Source organism: Leptonychotes weddellii, chromosome 12 (genome assembly GCF_054177405.1).
Source record: "Leptonychotes weddellii isolate Sample4059 chromosome 12, ASM5417740v2, whole genome shotgun sequence".
Lineage (NCBI taxonomy): Eukaryota > Metazoa > Chordata > Mammalia > Carnivora > Phocidae > Leptonychotes > Leptonychotes weddellii.
In genome coordinates this window covers 39,006,260-39,032,258 of record NC_138380.1, presented here as the reverse complement: position 1 = coordinate 39,032,258, position 25,999 = coordinate 39,006,260, and the positions used below count along the sequence as shown (strand labels likewise).

At 43.4% G+C, this 25,999-nt stretch overlaps 1 protein-coding gene and 1 long non-coding RNA gene across 7 annotated transcripts in view; one reads left to right on the top strand and one right to left on the bottom strand.

Annotated features, from left to right (window-relative positions):
• Window positions 1-4,689: 4,689 nt before the first annotated feature.
• On the bottom strand, window positions 4,690-7,368 carry LOC145716516 (uncharacterized). Its single transcript, XR_014139216.1, has 2 exons — window positions 6,916-7,368; window positions 4,690-6,591 (listed from the first exon to the last, which is right to left on the bottom strand). It is a non-coding gene; the product is annotated as an uncharacterized LOC145716516 (long non-coding RNA).
• Window positions 6,396-25,999, top strand: part of BMPER (BMP binding endothelial regulator) — a 242,622-nt gene continuing 223,018 nt past the window's right edge. For 4 of the 6 annotated variants that reach the window (XM_081800293.1, XM_081800288.1, XM_081800292.1 and 1 more), the window contains exons 1-2: window positions 6,396-6,983; window positions 8,027-8,112. In XM_081800293.1, the coding sequence (XP_081656419.1) occupies window positions 6,851-6,983; window positions 8,027-8,112 (219 nt within the window). In that variant the 5' untranslated portion in view covers window positions 6,396-6,850. Of the gene's footprint in view, window positions 6,984-7,312; window positions 7,446-8,026; window positions 8,113-25,999 lie in introns of those variants that run through there. The other 2 variants (XM_081800290.1, XM_081800291.1) reach the window with 2 other exon arrangements.

Here is a 25,999-nt window from a genome sequence, read left to right as displayed (position 1 = left end):
TTTAGCTTTTTATTGGGCATTTATTCTTTGTCTTCAGTTGTAAATCATTCAGAAGATTGTATGTTTAGTGGAGAATAACAAGGAAAAATACAACTAACGAGGGCTGGAAAAAGACACTGCTTTCCTCTCATGTTCAGAAAGTCAGAGGTAGTGAGTCCAGGGCTCATTTTGCATTTCATATCCGAGTTTAATCTTCTCTCTTCTTTCTTGCTCTTCCATGTCCTTAAAGCTTTTTTTTTTTTTTTAATTAAAGCTCTTTTCATGGGACAAGGTGGTTGCTAGAGTTCCAGCAGCATTATTTATGCTTATATTCCAGCCATCAGGAAGAAGGAAGAGTATGCCCGCCCCCCCACAAGACACTTTCCATTCTATTCTATTGGTCAGAACTTCATCATGGAGTCGCTACCTGTCAGAGAAGCTGAGGAAAGAGGTGTTTATTGCTGGTAAGCCATATATGCACTGCACAAATTAGGGGTTCTGTACTGAGGAAGAATGGATACTGGGGGACAGCCAGGAGTCCCTGCCAGTCTCATACATGTTAACTAGCATCCTGGTGGTATACATTGTTAGGTAGGTAGTATTGAACAATTTTTCTCTGAGTCTATAGATAATCTCGAAAAATAGTTCTGAGGCAATGGTGATTTTCTCTGCTCTGTTGATGTTTACTCCAAATGAGACTGATTTAAAGTCTTGTAGGAGAGCTTATAAAACCTCGCACAAAATGAGCAAGGCATTAGCTTAATATCCTGGTGCCTGAGGTTTGTGTTGTGATTCCTTCAACTGTATCCACCACTCCAGATAGATAGGGCTGCAGCTTTGGTGCCAGTGAAGCTGGTGACTGGGCAAAGCGGGTTTGGGGAGTGATTTCCCAGAGAGAATGTGGAGAAGAAGACCCTTTTCTCAAAGATTATTCTCTATAAATGTGCAACCCTGGTGCCTACCTAGTGATGGAGTCAAATTTATGTCTGATTTTTATAATCTCCAATGTCAAATGATTTCTTTATTAGATATTTTAGATGTTGAAGGAAATTAGAAAACATCTTTGAAAAATAGCTCTTCTAATGTGGGTGTTTCGGCTCACGGGTATTTAAGTGAGTAAGTACTATGTGAGACAGGCACACCTTACCTCATTACTCATGGTGTACCATCATCCCTGAGGCAGGGGTTGTGGTAAGGTCAGAGGTGGGTGAGAGCCAGGGAGGGAGTGAAGGGGACTTCAGATACTACAATATTATTTCGGAGATAAAACAAACAAACAAATAGTGATTCTGTTATTTGGATGCAACTGTGTCTAAAAATGCCTCAGTTCTATCGTCTTCACCAAAATGCCCTGCTTTAGAAATGGATAAGCTCTTTAGTGAGTATAGTCATATGAAAAGAACCTTAAGGTTACAAATAATGGAGAAAATAATTAATTGAGAAAAAGATCAGGTTAACGACTTAGCAAGCCAATTTTAATATTCATCATTTAAATCAAATAGACCAATAATGGTGCTTTTGTCATTGTCCCCACTCTCCCCTCCCCCACGAAGAAGTAATTTCAGAGCCTCTGACTTCTTGGAAGGACAGGAGAGCCCTCTGGCAGAATCTGGAGGACTTCTCACCAGCTGCAATGGTGGAGGCACCCTTTCCCGAAGGACAAGAAAGTAAGCAAACCAGTAGCAAAGCCCAGAAGAGAGTGCAGGTCTTTAACATTTAGTCTAGTGATCTAAGAGCACATTCACTGTACAACTGGTGAGCTAGGTTGTGGTCTGCTTTTTACTGTCTTAGAACTCCTTGGTGTCAGTTCAGTTCAATTGATATTGATAAGTTGACACTTACTGTGTCAACTCTGTAATTTTAATTTGCATTGTATCTAAAACATCCAGTGGTGCTTTCCTATAATTCCTATGACTTAAGAAGGCAGGACATTTGTAACAGAAAGCCCTATGTCCAAGAACCAGAGGAACTCTGTGAAAATGGGCTATGCCATAACTAGCTGAGTGACCCTGGGCACGTCATTTACCTCGTAGCTCTCAGATTCTCATTTTTAAAGTGAAAGGGCAGGAAGTTGGTTTATATGATCTCTAAGTGCTTAAAAAAATAGAAACAGCATTTCTACTTTCATCCCAAGAAGAATCATCTAGCCATTGCTACAGAGGTTGAGAAACTGATTCATGTGTATTATGCGCCACATCACCCGATCCCTTTCAAACAGATGCAGGTGGAAATGGTGCTCTCCCATATCATCATTAATAATGCTACTTGTGCAGATTGCTGAATATGCCTGCAGGAATAATTTCCTTTCTAAAGAAATGTAGTCTGGTTGTTTTAAAGAATTAGGCACTGCAAATGGCAAGATCTCATTCCTTTTGATGGCTGCATAATATTCCATTGTATATATATACACCACATCTTCTTTATCCATTCATCTGTCGATGGACATCTTGGCTCTTTCCACAGTTTGGCTATTGTGGACATTGCTGCTATAAACATCGGGGTGCACATACCCCTTTGGATCCCTACATTTGTATCTTTGGGGTGAATGTATGGCAATTAACATAACATAATAATAATAAAAAAATACATAAAAAAGAAAAAAAAAAGAATTAGGCACTTACTCCATCTCCATGGCAAACTTCATGTTGCTTATCTGGGGTAGAATCTTTAAGTGCTGCCTCTAGATTCCTCGTGATTTCCAAGGCTGCCCACAGCTCCTGCTCAGCCAACAGAGAGAGCCATTTGGGTGACTACTCCCCATTCTCTTTATAAACTGTGTGTCTCCTGATTGTTCTTCTCTACTCTTGCCATGTTGCGCTTCACCTACTAAAGCTCTCCTTTTGCAAGGCTTAGCTTCTGTACCACCTCCTCCAGGAAGCTTAATTTCTTCTTTAAACTTCCACAGCAGGGCCTGTCATCTCCTTCTTTTACACAGGAATGCCCCTTTATCCGTGGTTTGGCTTTTTCTGCAGGTTCAGCTGCCAGTGGTCAGCCGAGGTCTGGAAGCAGATGATCCTCCTTTTACGAATCATCAGAAGGTCAATAGCCGCCTAACTTACCTCATGATGCCTACATCATTCGCCTTTCTTCATCTCATCACATAGGTGTTTTATCATCTCACATCATTGCAAGAAGGGTGAGTACAGTACGATAAGATATATTGAAAGAGAGAGCACATTCACATAATTTTATGACAGTATATTGTTATAATTGTTCTATTATTAGTTATTGTTGATTTCTTGCTGTGCCTAATGTAAATTAAACTTTATCATAGGTATGTATAGAAAACAAAACCCCATAGTATATATATATATATATATATATATATATAGGGTTTAGTACTATCTGTGGTTTCAGGCACCCACTGAGAGTCTTGGACCTTATTTTCCTGCAGGTAAGGGGAAATTACTACATTCATTCCTATCTTCATTTACAAACATGCTTTATCTGCTTCACTAGATAGTAAGTTTCTTAGTAGCACCACCACTTATCCTGATCAAGTCTAAAATGCCTAGCCTGATGTCTTTTATAAAGCAAAACCCTCGCACATTTATGGAATACTTTTGGCCCTCCCTAGTGGTTGGTATCACAATTCCTTTACCCTTCTGCCTTTTTGATGGATCTGTTTATTTCTATTTTTAGGAAGCTGGGTTGATGCAATTTCTTTTGCTAAATTATATATTTGGTTGGATTTTTCAGTGCAAATTCAGTGTCATAGTTTCACAAGGAGATGAGAATTTCAACTACCACAGGCTTGATTTCCTTTTAGTCGGATTAGGTTAAATATTTTATTTTAAAGAGGATGAGACAGCACTTTGTCTAACTGCGAATGGAATGGTCCTGAGTTAGACAATGGTCTTTGAGCCCCATTATCTCCTTCTCCTTTAAAAATGTTATAAACAGAGCCAAACACACACTGTGTTCTTTTGATTTCAGTCAAGAGAGTTTTGGGATTTGGATGGTACCACCATTTGTTTTAATTGTGAAAGCAGATTTATGTGTTATTCAGAGGCCTCCTCCTTCTTTTCTTTCTTTTTTGACCCTGGAATATCTCAGCTTTGGGCAGATAAGAGACCAGTCGGCAGCTGATAGACCATCAGTTGAAGGGGTGGTGGCCGCAGCAGCGAATGTGTGCAGACACGTTCTGATAAGCCCTTTGGGGAGAAGGATGCTCTTACAGAAGTAGACCCCAATTGCTGAAAAGGCAGCAAGGGAAATCACTGGTGGCAGCTGGTTAGAACAAACAGGAAGAGGAGACAGGTTTGCCAAAGGCTTCTGTACATTTCTCCCATTTGTAAGCTTCCAGGCATATGAAAATGTTTTCCAGGTGGTTTTTGGATTTGTTCCTTCGGGGAGAGTTTCAATGCACCCCAAAGCACCGTGCCCCTGGTTAGAGAAATGCCACACACACTTAGATTCCATCATTAATACTTTTGTCACCCAAACCTTTGAGGATGCATGGCTGGTGCCAGGGAGGAAGGCACATCAGAGTAACTCCTGCGTCCTCTTCAGATTTCCTCCAGTTCCATAATGTGTGTTTATCCAATCTCCTGCTCAAGTCAGGGGTGATAAAATGTCTCTCAGCCTCCCCCTTATCCCTAGTTAAGTTGTGAGTAACATCTTTATCTAAAAACCCCATGCAGAGAGAATCTTTGTAGATTGAGAAGGTAGTGGTTTCAACTGATTGTACTGATCTGTAGTCATAAAAGTTTTTATTTTTTAATTAGTCACTATGGATTGGGAAGTAAGATTGGGTTTAGAGGGTTTTTGTTTTTGTTTTTTACGATCTCTTTCTTTATGGTTAGTAAACACGTTAAACACATTCTGATTTTCAGGAAGCTGCCTGGCTATGGCAGTCATCTGAGGGGAAAAAAAAAAAACCCCAAACAGTCACACGTAATCTTTCTTCTCTTTTAAGTTTTACACTAAAAATCTGTTTTGAGAGGGAAATGGAGCGTGCTAAGCTAATGATAGCTTTCCCTTCCCTTATTTTTTCCATGTCAGAGCAATGTGCTCCTATCAGCTCGTGGTGTGTGGGGACTTTGGCAATGCCGCATTAAAACATGAAAACAAATAAACAGCACCCCCCCCCCCCCAGTCATGGAGGGTTTAAGATGGAACTAGACTAAATGGGTTAGCAAACAGACTAATTTATTTTTAAAGGTATAGTTTCTGAGACTGAAAACAATCGTCTTTGCCGGGAGACTGTTAGGTGCGTCCTGCTGAGAAAAGTGCTTGGCTAGTGCTTGCCCTTTGGATCCACCCAGACGTGATCTGTCGGAGGATCAGCGCACGCGGGACCTGATTTCCATCCTTGGGGATAGGAAGCTGGCTACCCAGGGTGAACTCCGAGGACAGCTGATTATCAGATCCCAACATTTGACCAACGTCCCCTAAATGCCAACCCGCGCCTTCGCAATCTGGTTACAAAAATTCTTCTCCCCTCCCCCCTCCACTGCAACCCCTCTTTGAGCAGAGGGTGGTACGGCTTGGGCAGAAGGCCGCGATTCGGACGGAGGATATCCGCGGGGCTTGCGGTCGGGCTCGCCGACACCCAGCGCTGCACAGGCAAGAAGGGCGCAGCCAGGCTGCGACGGCTACAAGAGCTCCAAGCTCTCGAGGCCGCCGTGGCGTCCCCCGCCCGCCAGAGATTAGCCGCCCGGCAAGTCCCTCCCTCTTTCGCGGGTGAATGAATGATTAGTCAAACAGCACCTCCCCGCCCCAATGAGCCAGAGGTTGGAAGGGAGGAGTCTTGGAGCGACTGTTCCTCTTTTTTAAGGGCCCAAAGCGTTCGCCTCTGTGCTTTTATTAATCGACCTTGCATGTCGTTTCAACTTCTGTCCTCCCTAGAGTCAGGACGCGCAGACACATAAGCCCAGAACACTGGTGTCGAAGACGCCTCGCCCCTCTGTGCGCTCAGCCCGGCAGTCCGCTGGTGCGCCCCCGCCAGAGGGAAGCAAAGCAAGGAGTGAAAAGTTGCTGGGCCCCTCCTGCGCCCCTTCCCAAAGCTGGGGGCACCTGGGAGACAGCAGGGTGGTGAGGCGCCCCTGCGCCCCATTTTCTGCTTTCTCATAGGGTTGGGGCACCCTGGCGTGAGCAGGAGTGGTGTGGCATCCCCTGTTAGGGGAGGGTTCCCCCGGGAAAGGGAGGAGGCACCGAGCGCGCCGGGCGGTGGAGACACGCCTGCCCGGCTCGGACCTGCGCTCCGGGGTTGGCGGCCTCCCGCGAGGGGCTGGGGAGCCGGCTGGACGCCCGGCTGAGACGTGTCCGGGGCGCGGGGTTCCTGCGCCCGGGCGCCCCCAGCGGGTTCCGGGAGGCGGCCGGTGCGCCCCTGTCTTGGGCGCGGGAGCGAGCGCGCGCGCGGGTCGGGCGGAGAGCCGGCGGGGCCGGCGGGAGGTGGGGAATGCAGGAGTGGAGGACGCGGCGGCCGCCGCAGAGGCAGCGCCCCGGGCAGTAGCTGCAGCCCGGGCGGCGGCGGCGGCGGAGCGGCTGTGCGCAGTCGGCAGCGCAGCCTCTCTGCTCGGCCTATCTCCGGCTGCTCCGACATCCCCTTCCTCCCGGCCCCATCTCTGGCGTAGGGTGGCCGACGACTAAGCCGCTGCGAGCAAATCCCTAAAAAAAAAAAAGAAAAAAGAAAAAAGAAAAAAAAAAAAAGCCGCATTGGAGGAGCCTGGCCGCAGGACCCCTCCTCCCTGGCGCCCCTCACCCCTCGCTCCCCCCCAACCCCCCCGCTCCCGGGCGCCCGCCTCCCTCCTTCGCGGACTGTCTCCCGACTCGCCGGCTGAGAGCCCTTTTTGACTGCGAGCGGCGGTAGCGGAGCAGAGGCGGCGGCGCGGGACCTGCAGTCGCCCGGGATTCCCTCCAGGTGACGATGCTCTGGTTCTCCGGCGTCAGGGCTCTGGCTGAGCGTCCCTGCCGGCGCTCGCCCGGGATTACCTGCTGCGTCTTGCTGCTGCTCAATTGCTCGGGGCTCCCCATGTCTCTGGCTTCCTCCTTCTTGACAGGTAGGGGAGGGGGCGGGAGGGACCGGCCCTCCGGGACACTGGCTTAGTACCTGGGAGAGGAGGCGCTGGCTTGCCCCGGGGACGGGAGGGTGGGGAGCGAGCACCTTGGCGCCTGCCACTCGCTGACCGATGGGGATGAAGCGAAGTCCGCCGTGTTAAGGGGTGGGAAGGCAGTGAGTAGGTTAAGGGATGGAGGACCGAGAGGCTGTTAACACGAATATAGTGATGATAGAAATTCTTCTGTTTGAGTTTGAGAAATTTCTGTATTTTTGTTGTTTTCCTCAGCCCCTATTTTGATTTCTTCTCCTCCAGTGCATATCAAGGAAAAAATTCGCACCGTTTCCCACACATCCTTCTTTCTCACTCTGTAAGGTTCCAATATAGCTTCTGTGTTCGCAGTGCTTTTTTAAAGCACTAGCTCTCCAGACTTTGAATTTAAAGAAACCGTCATATTTAAAAAGGGTAATACTAGCAGAATAAAATAATGGTATGCTTTCAGGCAGGTGAAGACCTCAGCCGCTATTCTGAAAGACATACTTTACTGACACCTGGTGCAGAAAAGAAAATATTAAGTCAATTTTTAAGAGAAGAGGCGAGAGATTGTTTCAAAAAGTGATTTAAACTCAAGACAATCTGAGGCAGATTCATATAAAGGCCTGTTCGTTGACGCAGTCCTGAGTTTTGTTCAGCCCTATTGTCCACTTTGAAATTTTTTTTTGCATATGGGGGTATGTGTTTAGTTGAAATACCTTCATCAAGGAGGAGTATTATTAAAGATTCAGTGAAATAGTTGGATTTGTGCTTAAGCCATCTGAGAGCAGAAAATCTATCTCTATACGACAGTCTTTTTTTAAAACTTCAAATAAAACTATTTAATTATTTTTGGGGGGGGAAATTTGTTTTTGTTGAGTTTGATAATTTAAAACTCATTAGGGATTTCTGAATTTGGTAGTTGCTTCAAAAAAAGATTAGTGTAAAATTAGATGTTTGCAATAATGCCATTAAACAAAATTTAAATTGATTATTATTTTTTTTCATTTCAGGTTCTGTTGCAAAGTGTGAAAATGAAGGTGAAGTCCTCCAGATTCCATTTATCACAGACAATCCTTGTATAATGTGTGTCTGCTTGGTAAGTATAGAGATCAGGTAATGTGAAGTCAATTACTCCCTTTGACAAGGTGAATCCATTAAACGTAATAATATAACCAGATCTTAAAAATTGTTTTTAGTCCTTACAAAACTGCACATAGCTGGTGAGTTGAATTCAGCTGAATTTCTGAGTTTTATAACTTTGGTAATTTATGTTTCATGAGGCTTAGGATTCTTATTTTTGACAAAAAAATTAAGATGGACTTTGTACAGCACTGTCCCAGTGATAATTACTGTTGACACTCTTAGTTCCCAGAGTGGCTGTTGCCACCAAATCATAGGTGCCATCAAACTTTCTGCCTTGGTTCTATCATCTTAGTGAGAAAATGATGAGATAACATTTAAGTATAAAGGTCAGGGATAAGATATGTGACAAAGGGTAAGAGAGGTGACAGTTACAAAGAAGAAACCTGAGGACAAGATGTAATCTTGGATTTCTTTGCCTGTTTTATACCCTAAAATCTCAAAAACAGTCTTTATATTTCTGATCTGGAAGCATGAGTCAGAAAAGACATTCTATCCCTAACAGAGAATGACACTTGGCTGTCGGCTGCTTAGTTAACACTGGCAGTGACAATAGATTCAAAAGCATAATTTGTTGCAATTTATTTTAGTTTAAGAGTTAATGATAAGATCGAATGAGTAGCCACATGGAGGAGATTAAGTTATATGAACAAGAAGTTCTGAGATGAAATAGGGACTCACAAGGAGCAAAATTTTTGCTTCAGAGTGTTTTATATGCCAATCGCCATTGGCAAAACTTGGCTAAGAACTACACGTCACAAAACCCTACTGGAAGAACATTCAGGCAGTCAAATGCAAAGCCCCAAAGTGATAGATGACTACTAGTTATCAGATCAACATGCTGTATGGAACTGGGGAGGGGAATCTTCTCAATTTAGGGGAAAGCCAAGCCATCTGGGTTTAAACTACCCAAACTTTTTCATGACAAGGGATGAGGTCAATGTTGCAAAATGATAAATGAGTGAAGGTGAATGCCTGTATCAGATGATTAGCAGGTTCTGAAGACTAAGGGAATCAACAGACAGAAGTAAAAAGCCAGTACATCTGCTGAGATGGTAAATATTGCTGCCTTAGTAAAAGCCGAGAGGAGGGGCTCTTTGGATTTTGTTTATGAGTTGCCATGTTAATTAGTGATCCTTCACTGAAGGACCTGTTGAGAAGAAACTTGGTGTTTAAATTTTGTATCCATTTTATATTTACAAATGTGGTGTGTGTGTGTGTGTGGGTGGGGGGGTGGAGAGGGAGAGATAACCTTCCCGGTTCATTGATCTTATCTGTATAATACGAATGAATTATTTTATCTTAATCTCTTAAGATTTTGGGGGTGGGGAATTCCTGAGTAACATTTAAATGTGCTTGGAGCTCCACATGTGAAAATACTGTTTTACTCCTCAGCAGTCTTACTACTCATGAAGTTTAAACATACAGTTTGCAAACTGTATGTTCCCAAGTAACATTATGAAAAATTCTATACAGAACAATCCCCCTTCTCAGTATTCTCCTCAGGGTGGAAAATAGTGCCTTTCTCTGAAAGCACAGCCTTACTGATAATAAGATAGATGTTAGAATCCTGCCATTTTGAAGCTAAAAGAATGAATCTGAAGAGAAAAGATGAATGAATTGGAATTCAAGTGGGAATGATTACTTATCCTGGAAAAGTATTGATTAAGCTCAGAAGGACAATCGGTTCATTTATATCTAACATTTAGAGGTATCTGCTTTGAGTGAAAGCTGTCAGAAATCCTTTCTAAACAGGTGAAGTCACGACTCTGGCCATCCAATTCACTTGTTACTTTGTAAGATGCCTCAGAGTTCTTTCAGGAGCCAAAAGGTCCAGTGATATGTTAACCTGACCTTGCAGGGGTGTAGGATTATGGGATCCCAGCTGTCATAGTTAGTGCTTCCCAAACATTTGTAATGACTTGATAAAATTGAGAAGGAATAGAGGATTGGCCACTTCTATATTTGTGTGTGTTCTTGTAAGTTTCCAAGGGATCCACTGCAGAACAAGGATTTCAAAGCACCCCAGCCTGCTGTGAGGCTGGTTGGCGTTTTTACACTTAGGTTGGAAGGTAGCCATATTTAGCAGATAGATAATATCAGTGGTAGCAACATTTATATTGTTGGCACTTATCTAAGCCTACATTATTTCATTTAACCTCCACAAAAATCCTTTGAAGCCCTTTACCCCCATTTTACAGACAAGGAAACTGAGGCTAAAGGAGTCTCCTAGCTTGTGAAGTTCATATTTTAGTAGATAGAGCTGGAACTAGCTCTCGGTTTCATCTGCCTCTAGAGCAGCACATCCCTATAATCGAGTGGAACAGGCTATTTGCTTAAAGATGTGAAAAAGCAAGAAAAAATTAAATTGTTGAGTTATTTTACTTCTTGGTACTGTGTGAGTTATTTTGTTTTTCTCTTTTGAGTCTTTTTGGAGTTCAGTTAGCTAACATTTGTTAATCACATTATATGAAAGGAAAATCTCGTTATGATTTCAGTTGACTTGCAGGGAGCTTTAGTTGTGAGCTAGTTTTATGTATGTACATTAAAAGGGTATGTAATAGTCAAAACTGTACTTTGGATAAAGAAAATAGTCATATTTAGTTTGTGTTGGTCCAGCCTTTTGGCAAAAAGGTACTTAAAGCTGAGCACAAGCTCATATCTTATTTCATAACATGTACTAAAAAAAAAAAAAAAAGCTAACCTCAACGTATGCTTAAAAAAGACGTAAAATGTTACAGTTGGGAGGAAATAGGTGGCACAAAGTCCTGTATATGATTACGGTGTAAAAGCTTGAAAAACCCCACAAAATCAACTTGGCCTGATTTAAACTTTTAAGCTCCGAAATGTTTTAAAGGTGGAATGAGCTCATTTCTGTGGGAATTTTGAGGATGACAGCGGATGCAGTGGCCACGGCAAGCAGAACTGAATAATTGTATTCTCATTTATCCTCATCTGCTAAGGCCCAGCATCTTGCCAGAATCAGCTGTGATCCAAGAATAGCCTGTCTGTTAGCTGGTGATGGATATAGTTTTAAAGTGTAGGAGTCAAAAAGCTTCAGTTCATCTATTCAAGGGGAAGGTGAGAAGTTGGACCACTGTCATGAAATTGAGGGAATCTGGTGGGCACTTTAAACATGCAAGTGCTCCATTGTTTAGTTAGAAAGCAAAGCGTGGCTTTTCCCCACCTTAAAAAATGGTCTTTTATGGGGCTGGGGAAGAAAAGGCTCAGACTTACTGCTGTTTTGTATGATTCCCCCCCGACCCTTTCTGCTGGAATTTCCCCCCCAGAATGCCTAGGAAAACACACAGGTGTGCCTTTCTTGAAGTATGGTGATAAGTCACCTTCAGATAATGAACCCAGAGCAATTCTTGGGATCTTTTAGGCATCCCCAAATCCACCAAGTGTGCCAGGGAGGTGGTGCTCCTCCTTCTTGTCCCTTTCCACCTAACTGTCACATAGAAGGAAGCAGGACAAGCCAGTGAGTTTGGCCCAGTACTGGAAACCTGAGAAAACTTTGGGGGCCAGGACTCAGAAAACCAGAAGTCAGTCAGAGCTTAGTTTGGCATACATTTGTTCAGCAAAAAACATTATTCTGAGGTTTAAATTTCCTCTTTTAAATCCAGAGGTGCAATGTAGAAATGGACCCTCTGCTCATAAAAAGCAATGTGAAATTTGGTGTTACAAGAAGGGCGCCTCCACCTATCTTGGAGTCAACCAAGTGCTGAGAACAGAGGAGACTTTGTCTGCTGTCTTCTACTTTTTAATCACAAAAATCCTCTGTCACTAAACAAGTAGCTACCGGCATCTTCGGTTGTCTGGGGCGCCTTATCTCTGTAAAAATCTCATTTTTTTTATTGTTTAAGTTAACTGGCTAGAGAGTAGATATCTATTATCTGAACAAGTGTTAGGCACATGTTTGAGAATGAGGGAGATAATGTTGTATCAGGATTCAATTTGTGTGTGTGTGTGTGAGGGGGTGGGGAGAGAGAGAGAGAGAGAAAGGGAATATGAAGTAGTCTACATGTGTTCAGACAGATGCTCTGCCCTTAGTATGGCGCATATACACAGATTGCCATATTTTTTGAAAATTGTTTCGTATCATGTTTAGACTTTGGATGCTCACTAAGGCAGTGATCGGGATGTGTTTGTTTGTTTCTTTATTTCCTGTTTAGAAGGTGTTCTGATTAATTTCCTTTCCACAAGATGGTGTATTGAATAGAGCAGTTTTAAGGGGAGGTAACTTATTTATAGCATTGTGCTGGCAAGTTCACCAGTACCAGCTCTGGGGCAGTTATTTCTACCCATGCTTTACTGAGGCTGAGAGAGGCCGAGCAAATGTCCTGAGGTTATACCGTTCCTAAGAGACAGACGGGGATGTGAATCGAGTGCTTTCTCCACTAAACTGATTTGCTTTTACTAGTTGTTTACTATTTAAAAACACCTATAAACACTTCCAAGGGCTTCAGAGAATTATTTCAACCTCTGCAAAGCTGACAGAGGCTCTCTTTGGGGGTGGTTAGAGTGATTTTGGTCTTGTAACACACACCAATTCTGGAATTTAGGGGGCCCTTTCAAAGGAAGACCCGCAGTTCAGGCAGCTTTTGTCTGGCATTGCATCATATTTTGGCAAAGAGCTTGGGTGCTGGCATCAGACAGGCCTGGGTTCCAATCTAGGCTCTGTCACTCACTGGTGGTGAACTTGGGAAGGTCGCCTTACCTTTTGAAGGCTTGGTTTCCTCATCTGGAGAGCGGGATGAACGTCCATACGAAGCTCAGAGAGCTGCCAGGAGAATGAAGTGAGCGGCCTCATGGAAGGCTTGGCCCAGAGTTTGGCATGGAGTGAGCTCTCTAGAATGATTCATTGTTGTTGTTGTTGATGATGACATTATTGTTTAAATTCTTATTTCCTCACATGGAGTAGGATGCAAAGTTTCATCAGAAAAGGAAGAAAAAAAAAAAAGAAGAAGAAAAAGCGTGGGGATAATGATTCCAAGCCCACCCATCATTATGAATGAACAGGGCTAAGTCAGGAACATTTGTGGGCTTTTCTGTCCCTCCAGACTTGAACTGGGCTGATCTAGACGGCTTCCTTATTGGTCCAGTGGTCTGCGAGCCCTGGTGTAAGTTTTCCCCTTGCTCTCCATTAAACACTAAAAAAACTTTCCATGGAAGAGGGGCCTCGTTTTTCTGCAGAGTATTTACATCTCTATGCCTGTGGGGACACCTTCACTTGTACTTTTATTGGCAGAGGGATAGAGTTGGGACTCAGGAGCGCCGTAATTCTGGAAAAACTGCCTAGTGGTCTGGCAGCATGGGGATTTTCCTGGCCCGCCTCGTGGAAGTCTCTCAACCCCATTCCAGACCTGAGTGGGTTTTTGCTGCCTATTTCCTCGTGTGCTCCCCTTCCCCATTCCCATCCCCATCCCATTTCAAAGATGCTTTCATTTCATTCGTACACTCTGGCCTTTCAAGTGCACACCAGTGGTAAACTGTGTTTTAAGTGTAGGAAATGATGCTGAGGAAGGGGAGCCCTTCTGCCGATTGGGATATGGATATGGTGAGGCAGAAGAGGAAGACATAGTTAGAAAAGTCAGGCAAGGCAAAACGATGGAAAATAAAGTGAATTAATAGAAATTTGTGGCACCAATAAAGGATATCACTTTTCCGCACCCTCTTCTGTGGCACTTCTGTCCAGCTGATGGTATATTGACTCCTTTGTGATAAAAAGAAGACGAATAACACCACCTTTCATGGCGCCGGGCGGTCAAGTGTGCTTGTTGAACTTAGTTAAGATCAGCAGATGAGCTGAGTGTATATTTTAAGACCTCTTGACTCCCAGATCTAATTCTATAAAACACTACTCAAAGCACTAGGGATAGCAGGTTATAATTTCAATAATATTATTCTTTCTTCCTTCTCTCCACACTTCATTCTCCCCTTCCATTTTATTTTTATTATTTTTAGCCTTTTCTGTGTTTGAAGCATTGTGCTGGTTGGGCACCTCGGGGAGGCAAAGACCAACAGGACAGATTCTTGCCCACAACCTAATGGGGGAGAAAGACCCAGGCATAAATAAGTTCCACAGGAGTGACAGAAAGAGCACTATAATCGACTTGAACCCAAGTACTAAGGGAGTTGCAGTTGAGTTCTGACTGGATTACCTGGGACCCTGACAGGTGGAGGAAAGCTGGTCTTGGCAAGGCATTGTCGGAGGAAGGGCACAGAGGAGTGTGTGCCTGGGGACTGTGGAGTGGGCCGAGTCCCACGCGCCCGAAGCTCTGGTAGAAGCTGGAGGTAGAAAGCTGGGTGCAATAATAAGGAGATCGGTTCCACTCATGTAATTGGGAGGATTTCCTATTTTGGTGCAGCCACATGACACCATCAGATGTGTTTTCTGTAAGTGCCTCGAGGATTTTCCGTGGGCATGTTTCAAGTGTGGAGAGGCTGGGGTTTGGACAGCAGCCTCCAGGGATGTGTTGAGAGCGGTCAGGCGAGGTCAGGCGAGAGTAAGCAGCAAGCCAGTGAGAGCAAGGAGCATGGGCAGTGGGAATGGAAGGAGACATGGGGGTAAACCAATGTTGCTCATTCTTTTGAATTTCTTTAACCACCTTCCAGTTCTAGAATATGTGGTTTAAAAGACTCCAGGCCACACCCAGCAGGACAGGAGTTAAAATGCAGTGTCATTATGGTAGAGTGATGCGCTAGGGTGTATCTGTAGCAGTCACTTTGCTAATCACTTGGTGCCTCTAGAGCAGGGTGCTGCCACCTGAAGAGTTTACTTTCCAGAGCAGCCTTTTCAAAATCCCATTTTTGCTCTCTATTGTTGCATGACTCATTTGGCAAATTATTGCATCTGTTAGATATTGCCATGATAGTATGTGGTAGCACAAATTTTATACAATAGTCAAAATTGTGTAGCCCCCCTTAAAAAAGTCTATCAATGTGCTGGGACCCCTAGACTTGCAGAGGAATTTCAGAGCCCAAATTGATAGAACTTGACAATAGAACAGATGGCAGAAGTGGGAGATGGAGTGAATAAGAGGGAATTTCGAGAGTTCTACCGGTGGTAAAGACAATGTAGGAAGAGAAGAGGTCACTGATGTGGGTGCGTGAGAATGAGTTTAGGCCTGATGAGTTGGCTTTGATGACCTTCCAGGTAGAAGGGCCCAGTAGGCTTGGTAGAGAAATCAGGACCAGAGGACAGAGACATCTGTTAACTGCCTGAATTGAAATACACTTCAACACTTTGGGAATAAATTATTTGTCTACATTGAGCTTTCAAGCAATGGGCCTACAAGAGTAATTAGAAGAAGGGTTATATTTAAGGGAAGGGTAGAAAAGGAGAAACCCATGACAGAGATTGAGAAGTAGTTATAAGAGAAGGAGCAGAACCAGGAAAGTACAGACCAAGGCTGAAGATGTTTGAAGAATAGAAAGACCAGTGGTAATAAATATTGCAGTGTTAGACTGAAGATTCTGGGAGAATATCAAAGAAAGAACTTTCTCATCATCTTATCGGACTATTGGAAACAATCAGTGATGGTGTCCACCTCCCTAGTACCTGCTCTACGTTTTCACATGGAATAGAGTTCATCGTAGATGAGGAATTTGCTGGAACCCTGTTTGATAGAAATCCAGAACTAAGATTGCTGTAGGGATTTTGAAAATTTAGAGCAAGAATCACAAATTTTCCAAACTTTGATTTGGAAAGATCTTAGTAAAAGTGAATAAATACCACATGAAATTTTAAAAGGTACCAAAACAAAACTAATTTCATGGATAAAAGCAATATACTTTTCCAAACATCTTTGGAATGTTTCTATAGTTAAGTGCAAAATGGACAAGGCCACGAGGCTTTTTTTTTTTTTTTTTAATTGAGCAACAATATGAAAGAGTCTGGCTAACATAAAATCTTACCATTATAAACTTTCAAGTTTGTTCTATTAAACTGCTAACGGTGCTTTAAAAAATATTATGATCTAATTTAATCCCTTAGCTAGATCTTCAGGAAAAGTACTTTCTGTCTTCACTAAATGTTTAATATCTGCTTTGTCATTGAAGTATAGCTATGGAGTGGCAGTGTTGGTGTCTGAAATTATGGGTTCAAGTCTCGTGGGGGCCACCTGCTCTCTGTGCATCACTGAACAGGTGACCTGCACTCTCTGAGCCTTAGTTGTGAGTCCTGGGCAAGTCGCAATGGTGTGTGCACCCTTCAGCTTCACCTCTAAAGAGGAATAATCATGCAGACCCTAATCTGTTGACTGGAGCCATTAACTGAGGTGATGTATGTGGGTTAAATGCACTGATGTTTGGGAAAGGCCTTTGTTAAGAGTATAAATGGAATTATTAAGGGCAAGAATTTGAATAGAAGAAAGTAAAGTGTATGCCATAAACCAGTTTTTAGCAGATAATTTAATAAGTATATTTTTTTAGGAACAACAGTGTAGTGATTCCTATGTCTACTCCTTAAAAGTTGTAAGGCTTTGGGTGAATTGCCTAATATTCTGTATCTCTTTGTCTTTATTATAGGGCTTTGGTCAGAACTGTGGGTTAAAACGTGTAAAGTTCTAGGGGCACCTGGGTGGCTCAGTCAGTTAAGCGTCCGACTCTTGATTTTGGCTCAGGTCATGGTCTCAGGGTCAGCCTGGGCTCTGCTTGGGATTCTCTTTCTCCCTCTCCCCTTCCCCCCATGCATGCTCGTGCTCTCTCTCTCGCAAATAAATAAGTAAGTAAAACCTTAAAACAACAACAACAACAAGCCTATAAAGTCCTCAGAACAGGGTCTGGAGTATGGTAAGCCCTCTTGAGGCGATAACCACCTGCCACTACCACTGTTGATGCGATGCTTTTAAGAAGTGATGAAATGGACTGTTCTTATTTCAGTATTTGTCGACACCTGTGAAATATGTTTACTGTGAACTTCTGTCAGCGTAGACAAGGAGCTTCAATAGACGTGACTGCTATCTTTTCTGATAGAAGATGGAAAACGCTGGTCGTCTTTGGGACTTAGCAAGATGGATGGCTGCTCTGTTTTTCGTCTTCCAAGGCTCACCTGCTTGGTTGGCGCCCATCTACAGACAGATCACAGCGTTGCGTTCGTAGTGAGGCCTAGTTGTCCTTTTTCAGCACTTGCCATTGAATCAGGAGGTGGCAGGTGGGAGGCAAGGATGTAAACCTAATTCCTGAGTGGACGTGCTGAGCCTGGCCCCTGTGAGGCCCCTCCGTCTGAGAGCGTGCAGAGTCCTGCTCTCTGACCGACGACAGTCACTCCTGCATGCCCATGGTGTGGGGCCTCACCCTCTCCAGGTTAATCCCAGAGTCACTGATGTGACTGGATTTGGACTCCATGCAGCTTTGAATGTTTGCAACCCACAATCCCGTCACTTGCTCTGAGGGTGTGCGTCATCTTCTCTTCACCAGCATGCTCTGTGTCGTGGTGTAGGTACTTGGGTGAATTTATGTCTTACGAGATGAAGTCTGAAAGTCTGAGAACCTCGTCCAGTCATCTCTGCAAGCTCCGTATCTTCAGTGAGAGGTCCACAACCTTGGGACTTGAGTAGGAGTCAGCCTGGAGTTTCCTGTTTATAGTTTGGGTTGTTAACACTTGGGCTAGCTCCCCCTAGAATGGAACTCCAAGTTCCAAAACACGATTCTCCCAGAGAGTTTGTCACAGAAGGTCAACCCTCTCTATAAAAGACATCCTAAATAATCATTACAAAAACACACTTTTCCCTTTCAAAGGAATGTACTCACATTTGAAAATTTAGAGTCCTATAGACATTAAGACCGGCTTTTCTTTGTGACAAAAGGAACATTCCCTCTTAGAGAATATCCTGCTGTCAAATGCAGCAATGTGCATGACAGTTCAGGAGGTGTGAGAGGGAAGAATCTGGGATTATCTCACTTTTGCTTTCATTAAGTCACAATGAAAAATGCCTCCCCATCCTTGTTGCTGCCCCAGCCAGTCATTTCCTCCCCCTTCCAGTGAGGCTAGCTCCAAAACCTTGACACAAGCCTTAATGTTTATATTGGGTTTTGGATGTTAGCTCCCTTGGCTTCTGGAAGCTGAGTCTGTTGAAAATTATGTTTTTCTTTGAAGGACAAAGGCCTTATTGTATGTACATGTCGTGTAGTGTAATGAGGTTTTTTTTTCTTCTCTTTTAATGTTAGGTAATGGGTGGTACTAACCCAGATCTGCCAAATGAGAAGTTCAAAGGTAGGTCTGTAACCTGAATGGCAGTTTTAAGATTTCACACAGGTAACTCAACAAGAGAAAATGAAAGGGTGGGACAAGTAGCATCTCCACTGACGAGACCATGTTCCCCAGATGCCCTTCTTTGATGGAATAACCGTCAAGTGACTCTGGGAGAGGACCTGCAGCATGAGTGATGATGCCCCAGAGACACTTCAAGGAGAATGACAGTAATAATAAAAATAATAGAGATGACAGTCGGCCCATTTTAACTTATAAAAGCAGGCATTTCCAAATAGCTCTTGTATTCTTGATCAGATAAATAGATTTTGGCTAGATGGTTTTTCATGGCCCCTGAGGCTGTCAGGCGTAGTCTGAGCATCTTATTTTTAGAACCTGTGCAGTGGGTCTCTTGGCTGGTGCTGCGGGCCCCCTCAGCTGTGGGTGACCTCAGGAAGATGAGATTGGGCCACCGGGCCTGGCCCACAGAAAGGAGGCATGAAGACCAGAAGGCCCAAAGTTGTTCTTGTATTTCTTTGGGCCTCATTGAGAGGCATTTTTAGGTTCCTTATCTTAATTTTTTTCCTCTTTCTCTATAAACATTGCTTTTCTTTCTTTCTTCCTTTCTTTCTTTCTTTCTTTCTTTTCTTTCTTTCTTTCTTTCTTTCTCTTTCTTTCTTTCTTTCTTTCTTTCTTTCTTTCTTTCTTTCTTTCTTTTCTTTCTTTCCTTTCTTTCTTTCTTTCTTTCATCTTTCCTAGGTTTCTCTCTGAGAAATCTGTGTACCCCAGCAATGGCATTAAGGTTCCTTTCACCCCTCACTGCTTTCTTTTTAGTGAGCAAAGTAATGACATTTGCATCCTTTTTCATATTTATTTTTAGAGCTTCTTATTGGAAAATACCGGGGGGATTCCTTTGCGATTTTATTTCCTCATTAAGCAGAAGTGTCTGAGGCAAGATATGACAATTGCTCGCTCTTGGGTCGGATGCACCTGCATTGTGTCCGTGGTCTGTGGTGCTTAAAGCTTCTGCCTCTGGTAAAGTCTGTCTGTGCCATGTTTGACTGCCTCTTTCTGTCCCTTTACTTTTCAAAAATTCACAAATCCTGGAGGCTCTCACAGCCTGCTGGGTCTCTCTTGCCTTGTGGATTTAGAGTGTAAAAGCAGTAGCATCAAGACATTTCACATAGCAGTGTTTCTTGGTCTCGGGGGGGGACATTATTTTCTGAATGAGAGGACATGAACGATTAATCAGATATTCTCCCGCTGGAGATCTGCTATGCCAAAACAGTTTAGGGTCTCACCATGTACATGTGTTTATGCTTCTTGCGGGGAACGGGGCCGATTGGAATTGAGATGTGGTGATTTCCTGTTTTCAAGCACTGGTGAGACAATGGTTCTGTGCCCGGTGGACTCACTCGAGGTCAGCTCCCAGTCCCATTAGCACATAGGTGAGCACTGGGATGGAAATTCCTTTCCCCTACGAGGTGACTCAAGTCAGAATTTGGGGAAAAGCTGGATGGCCGGGAAGGGGGCAGGGATATGCCCTTTTCTCGAGTCTCATTAGTCCAGGGGTGGTTTCCTTTGTACGAACTAGCTTTTCTTTCTCCTTACTGGGATGTGCTGGGCATGCATGTCCCACAGAGCAGTGGCTTCCTTGTTCTTGTGAGTGCTTGTGTGTGTGCGTGTAGGGGAATAGTTGGGATTTATTAAAAACATGCACATTTTTTTTCCTATTTTGTATAAACCATACACTGGACAAGGGCAAAGAGAAGCTTGCTTAAAGTAATTTACATGCTGTTTGGCCAAGTGACAGACGTATACAGTTCCCAGATTTTGGTGTTTGGTTGAAGTGTATGAAAATTTTGATATTTGGTGAATATCAAAGAAACAGCAATTTTTGTGGTTCAACCTAATTCATACTTTGAGCATCTTAAGACTTTCTCACTGGACAGAGTTACTCTGACAGGTTATTGCAATGTATCTGAATGAGGGGGCCTTTAAATTAAGGCTGAATTTACACTGGGATCATATACTAAACCTAAAATGTGGTGAAATAGTGAAACATGAACACCTCTCAATCTCTGGCCCCCCCAGCTCTGAATTACCGGGCTCTCTGTACATCCGCAGACCCCTTCTGCTGGTGGTGGGGGTGGAGAGGAGGTAGAGAGGGAAGCATTCACTTTCGTACCAACGAGAGGGAACACAGGACATGGTGTGTGCTCGGCAGGGAACGTGGGAGCTGAGTTGCAGGACTGAAGGAGGAAAATGATTGATGGTCATTAAACTCAGCACATATTTATTGAGCATTTATGTTACTAGTGGCCTGAGGCACTGTGAGATTGGAAAAACACTTTGTAAAAAAATGAACAAAAAGATTAAATTATGTTCCAGATAGTTTTGAAGTTAGATAGCTTATATTGCTCTAGAGTTCTTTGCAAATTGATGAACTAATGTAAGCCACAGATATTAACTCTTGGTTGGAATATTTGATTAATCAGAACAAATTATTATTCCATGACTGTGATAGGTTATACACACACACACCCCCCAGTGTGCATGCACATGCATAATATGTATGTGTTTAGTGTAACATAAGATAATGGAACTAGTTTGCAAACTACCTTCTATCACTAGAGTCTAAAATAAAAGTGTGAACGTGGGATTGAACCAGTAGTCGTGTGCGTGTGCGGGGAGCCCCTTCGAGCGGAGTTTTGGGCACTGGTGACAGGAGCAGGCAATTGAGTCCCCGTGGCTGGCGGCCCCTCCCTCTTCCTGGTCCTCACCCAGATACTTCAACATGACTGCTTATGTTATCTCACACTAACAGGTCAGTGGTAAGGATTTTGCCTTGGCTCTCAGTTTGTAATGTGCCTAAGAACCAGGAGGGGGCTTGTTAAAAATGCAGATTCAGGGGTTCTCCTCCAGAGACTCTGACTCCAAGGTCTGGTGGAGACCGAGAATCTCCATTTTTAATAAACTCTTCCAGTGACTCTACATGGAGGCCCATTTTTGAAAAACTCTTTCCAACTGAAGTTAGTGGAAAGAGAAGGATGTACAAATAGAAACATAAATATAGGTAAATTCCTCGATGAAGCAACATGTTAAATAGGGGTTTGGGACAATTGAAGTTCTGTTATTGGTACAAAACCTAACAGTGGGTCAACTCCCATTTATAGATTATTGTTTTTGTGGCTTTCACACAATTCTCTTGCACGTTAATGGTATTTATTGAAGTGCTACTTTTTCTCTCCATGTCCTTTCACTCTCAAGCCTCCTCTAGTCGCCTGATTGGAATTAATCATTTGTTCTTCGAAGACTTATGTTGGTCACTCTCGTTATAACCCTTACTCCTGCCTACCCTGAAGTTTTGTTGATTATTTACATGGCTGTCTCTCCTGTTGTACTTTAAGCTTCTTCAAGGCAAGAATCGTGTCTGACTTCTCACTACCGTTCGAAGCATCTAGAATAGCACCTCTTAACAATGATTTTATGAATAAATACTGTGTTCATAAATTAGGGGAAGCCTGAACTTCAGTTTTTTCAAAGCCACACTGTGAGTTAAGGTAGGTAGGTTTTCTCAAGAAACCTATTTCACAGGTGAAATAATTAAAGCTCAGAAAAGTAAAGCAAGACACAGCTCACACTGCAGATGAGCCAGAGTTGGGATTATGATTCTAGTACAGGAATCCTGCACCAGCCCGGGTCGACTCCACTGAGATATCTTTCAGAGAATGTTTCCTGACCACAAGGGTTGAGAAAGCACCCGGGGTGAGGGGGGTGAGTGAGAGACACCCAGCAAATAACTTTCCCAGGTTTTAGGTTTTTAGGAGTCCCTGCGGTCCAGTTAGGTAGAGTCCTGACTAGTGCCTTTGGGTGGGACAGGCTGACCCTCTGGGTTGCTGCCAGCCTTTTTGTATGATGGATTCCTACAGGGATACACTCTGTTTTCTTTGGTCTTTCTGTGATGGGCAGCAGCTGCAGGATAAAGCTGATGTGACATATGTTTGTTGCTTCTTCAGCATGAGCCAACTAGATGTAGCAATTTGACAAAACAGCCAGGGTTTTCGGACTGATTTGCTGGGATCCAGCAGCATCTGGAGGAAACAGGTAGTCGATAAGGAGTGGAGGACCAGGTGAGGTGGGGTTTGGAGACACCCCACTGCAACCCCTTCCATATCCAAACCTCCATAATAGAAGCTGTTTCCTTCTGCTAACCATTATCTGTGCGGCAGACACCTTCCTCATCCAGAACAGAAGTATCCTGGGAAAGTTGAGTTCTTTTCTCTCTCTTTATGCCACCCCATTTGTGCTCGCACCTTCTTTTCCTTGATCAGGGAGAATGTAAAGTTGAGCTGTTGCCTTCACTTAATTCTGGTTGCATTGCTAAACTGTTTCCCATACTTTTAATGAGAATCCTTAAAAAAATTTTTTTTTTAAATTGGCCTGGCGTTCCATTGTTCCAGGGTTTCACCTTTATCATCTCCATCTTTATTATTTTTTACCATGTTATTTTCTTTCTCTGTTATTAGCTCAGCATTTCCATGATGTCACCACTCCTCAAGTTTTCTGTCTTGTTTTCCTCAGTTTCAGTTTCTAATTCTTGGTTTCAGCCTGATAATGAGACGCACAAACAGAATTACAGTGGGGTGGTTGTTCTTCCTACAGAAACCATGGCGGCCAGACATGTGAGGGATGGGGTGGGGAGCCGTCTGGCACACGCAGAGTTGGAAGAACCGGTGGAAGGCCAGGGGGCAGGCCATTTGTGATAAGGATTAAGGGGTCAAGAAAAGGATGGCTAGGAACAGCTAAAGGGCTGGCTTAGATCAGAGCCGAGTGCCCAGGTGGGGGGTTAGTAAATATTTTCTGCTAATGATGATGTGCTGATATCGTTGAGCCTGGTGGAGAGAATGCCCAGGGGAACTTTAAGAGCCTTGCAATATCTGGGAAGGAAATCCTTTGTTGAAAGGACAGAGAGGAGTACAAATCCCACAGTTGCAACATATCTTTAGCTCCAGCTTCTCCGCTGGCCTCTCTGCCTCTTGCTCACTTCCAGAGTGAGCCCCAAAGTGGTTGTGGGGTGTTGGCTTCCCTGCTTCTTGGCCAGTGCCTGCCTGTGAGTCCAGGCCTCTTCCCTAGATCCCTCTATCCTAGTTACCCTGCTGTAGATGAGATCACACTCCCAGCTTTGAGCCACATTTGCTGGGATCAGAAATTGAAAGCAGGGTCTGACTGTGGACTCTATTCATCCCAGGACTTTGGCTCTAGGTCTTAGTATAACTGAGAAGGAAAACTTAAAGGATTTCTCCCTTCCTTTTCTTTCCATTACTCCTAAGGGTTAATGTTCTCTCCCTCCCACAGTCTTCCTTAATACTCAGCTAGACTTTGGTCACTAGGCTCTGGTGGGTCTGAGCCTTGTTAGTTGGGGATATTGGTCCTCTTGTCAACTCTTCTAGCCAGTCAGAATTTTCCTAAACTTGAGTCTACTTCCTCAGAGATGTAGCTTGGCAGGCACGGTGTTTATTAGCAGTAGGGGCAAGAAGCACACAGCAGAGGCCAAGACATCTACTGAGCCTCAATGGCTGACAGTGACAGGTCCATCCTGAAGTATCCTGGTCTCTAGGTATCTGGCATGGTGGCAGGTGCTGCAAGAAGGTGACCCCTGGTGGTCACTGGATTCATGTAATAATCTCAGGCAGTGATCTAGAACAGGTGTGCGTGTGTGTGTGGGTGTGTGTGTGTGTGTGTGTGTGGAAGGACTTCGCATGTGTAGTATTCTCTTAGATTTGCATGATGGATTTATAAGAATTTTGTTTATCTGGCTACTCCTTCCTGGACCTTTTTTTTTTGCTGGGTCTTTCATATCTTCTCAAACTTTAAATATTGGAGGGCCCCAAGATCCAATCAAGACATTTTCTCTGTTTACATCTTACCCTAGGTGATTTTATACAGATTCATGGCTTAAAAACCATCGATATGCTGAATGTTCCCTCATTCATGCTCTCAGGTCTCTCACTCTTCAAGGGCAGACTCCTATCTGAATGTGTCCATGGATGTCCAGGAAGCACCTCTGACTTAAGGTGGCCCCCAACAGAGATCTCTGCCCCACCCCTTCCCCAAATCTAGTCTTTTCCAGCCAGCAATGTCAACCGCAGTGTTCCATTTTCCCAGGCCGTCAGCCACGGGGTTTTTGATTCCTCTTTCTCTTATACCCTATGTTCAATCTATTAGCAAATCTTGACAGCAAAACTTGAAAATATACCTGAGAATTTCTGACTACCTCCATGATCACCTTTTTTTTTTTTTTTTTGCCTCTGGATGATATATTATCAACCAGCGACCATTTAAAAGTATATATCCAATTATTTCAGTTATTTATGAAAGACCTTCTGGTAACTTCTCATCTCAGTCGAAACACAGTCTGAAGTATAACCGTGGTCTGCACGGCCCTCCCAGATCTGGCTCCTGATGCTGCCTCCGGCCTCCCCTTCCATTGCACAAGGGTGCGTTTGTTCTTTCCTGTACCTGGAACATACTTATCCAATATATTACCTATTCTCATCCCCTCACTCTGGTCTCAGAGGAAATGTTTCCTTAGTGGAGGCTCAGAAAGATTTAGGGGAGGGGTGGGACAGAGATCTCTGTTGGGGCCATCTTAAGTGGGAGGTGCTTCCTGGACATCCATGGGCACATTCGGATAGGAGTCTGCACTTGAAGGGCGAGAGAGCTGGGAGCATGAATGTGGGAACATTCTGCATATTGATGGTTTTTAAGCCATGAATCTGCATAAAATCACCTAGGGTAAGGATGTAAACAGAGAAAGCATCTTGACTGGATTCCATTCTCCCCAGTACACATTGTCACTCTGTGCCCTTGTCCTGCTTCATTTTCTCCGAAGTCCTTGTCAGTGCCTGTTACCATGCAGATATTGGTTTCCTGTAGGTCTCCCAACTAGAATATCGGCCATGTGAGGATGTCGAATCTGATGTTCATGCTGTACCCCCAGGGCCTGAGACAATGCTGGGCCCAGTCAGTGCTTATAGGTCAGATAAATGAGGATGTGCTATTCGTGTTTAATTTTTTTGACTCCATAATTTGAAGATCTAACTAATTCCAACCACCAAAATTAAATCATGAAATTTCGTTTCTACTCCAAATTCTGCTCTTTCTATAATGGTTTGCCTTTTTCATAGCTCACATGACTTTGCATATCAAGTCTGATTGGTGGGGAAATTATACAAATACATTAAAAGATGAAAAGTTGTTGCCAGTAAACAATAATATAGTCAGAGTAAAATATATAATTATAAACAATAACAATTATAAAACAAAATTTTTCCTATAGAAAGCTATTTTTTTTTTAAAGAAGCTCTTACTGCTCATACTTGGTAGCATGATCATTTGATAATGATCATGGAATATGAATTAAAATTCAGTATGTTGGTATTTTTATACTTTACCTAAGACATTTTACAGTTGCAAGACCAGCAACTTTTATTTCTTTATAACACCTTAATCAAATGTGGATTATATGCAAAGTTTGCATTTGTTGATTGTTTAATGAATTTGAAAATGAAAGCTAGTGGATTCAAACTGCATTCTAAACCTATGAAATAAATTTGTGGCTTCTCTAGTTTCTTCTGACACCTGC